The 921-nt window shown below is 45.5% G+C and overlaps 1 protein-coding gene across 1 annotated transcript in view; it reads right to left on the reverse strand.

Moving 5' to 3' along the window:
- Positions 1–573: 573 nt before the first annotated feature.
- Positions 574–921, reverse strand: part of HIPK2 (homeodomain interacting protein kinase 2) — an 89,534-nt gene continuing 89,186 nt past the window's right edge. The window contains exon 15 of the mRNA XM_009887434.1: positions 574–913. Coding sequence (XP_009885736.1) covers positions 728–913 — 186 coding nt within the window. The 3' untranslated portion in view covers positions 574–727. The remainder of the gene's footprint in view (positions 914–921) is intronic.

Consider the following 921-nt stretch of genomic DNA (forward strand, 5'->3'; position numbering starts at 1 on the left):
CATTTCTCAGGGATTTATCCAGTGTGTTCAAGGAAAGGGAAAAACGTCCCCATTGCTTCTCTCGACCAGTGCTGCACGGCCTGTTTTGCCCATGTGTGTTTAAGCGTAGCAGTGCTAGATCCGAATTTAGAGCACTGGGACAACATTTTATCCTCCTCCCTCAGCCTTCCTTACCCACTTCCTATTTCCAGAATAAAACCCCCAAACCTTATGTATGCTTTGGGATACGGAAACCACTACAAAGATGGGGCATGAACCCTTTGAAATGCTGGATAAATCCCTAATCCATATACCTATTGGATTAAAAACCTAATGGATTTCATTTTAGGTGTTCTGGACAACAAATTTCTAAATGTAGCTCACTATTGGATGAAAATAACCTTTAAAAGTCTATTGGTGAAGTTCTCCAAAAGACAGGACCCGCTGGGGGGTCCTTCTGCTTCTCTCTCTCTCTCTAGTTTGGTGCAGAATGGTTGGTTTTTTTGTGGTTTTGTTTTATTTTTTTTTCTGTTCTTTTTTTCCATTTTCTTTTTTTTTTTTTTTAAATAAAAAGTGTAGAATTGGTTCTCCCCCTTCTTTCCTCTTTCTCGTTTCTTCCTTAAAGTCTCCTTCGTTCAAGTTTCACGCGAGCCTCCCATTGCATTGTTAGTTTGCCATGTTCTTCAGTACAAAAGCGGCCGCCTCACTCCCCCGGGACGGGTGCGTCTCTCGCTCCTTATTCCAGTGTTTAGATGTAAGGGTACTGGTTGACCTTGGTGGGGCTCAGTGGGTATCCAGTGTAGACTGTGGAGGCTGGAGAAGCACTGATATAGGTCTGATGGGCAAACTGAGCCTGGTACTGACTCGGGTGGATGGTGGGTGAGGGCAGAACCCGCGGGCCCATGCTGACAGGGACCTGGTGGACGATGCTGGCGGGGTAGG

Source organism: Charadrius vociferus, unplaced genomic scaffold (assembly GCF_000708025.1).
Source record: "Charadrius vociferus isolate BGI_N301 unplaced genomic scaffold, ASM70802v2 scaffold196, whole genome shotgun sequence".
In the NCBI taxonomy this organism is placed as follows: Eukaryota; Metazoa; Chordata; class Aves; order Charadriiformes; family Charadriidae; genus Charadrius; species Charadrius vociferus.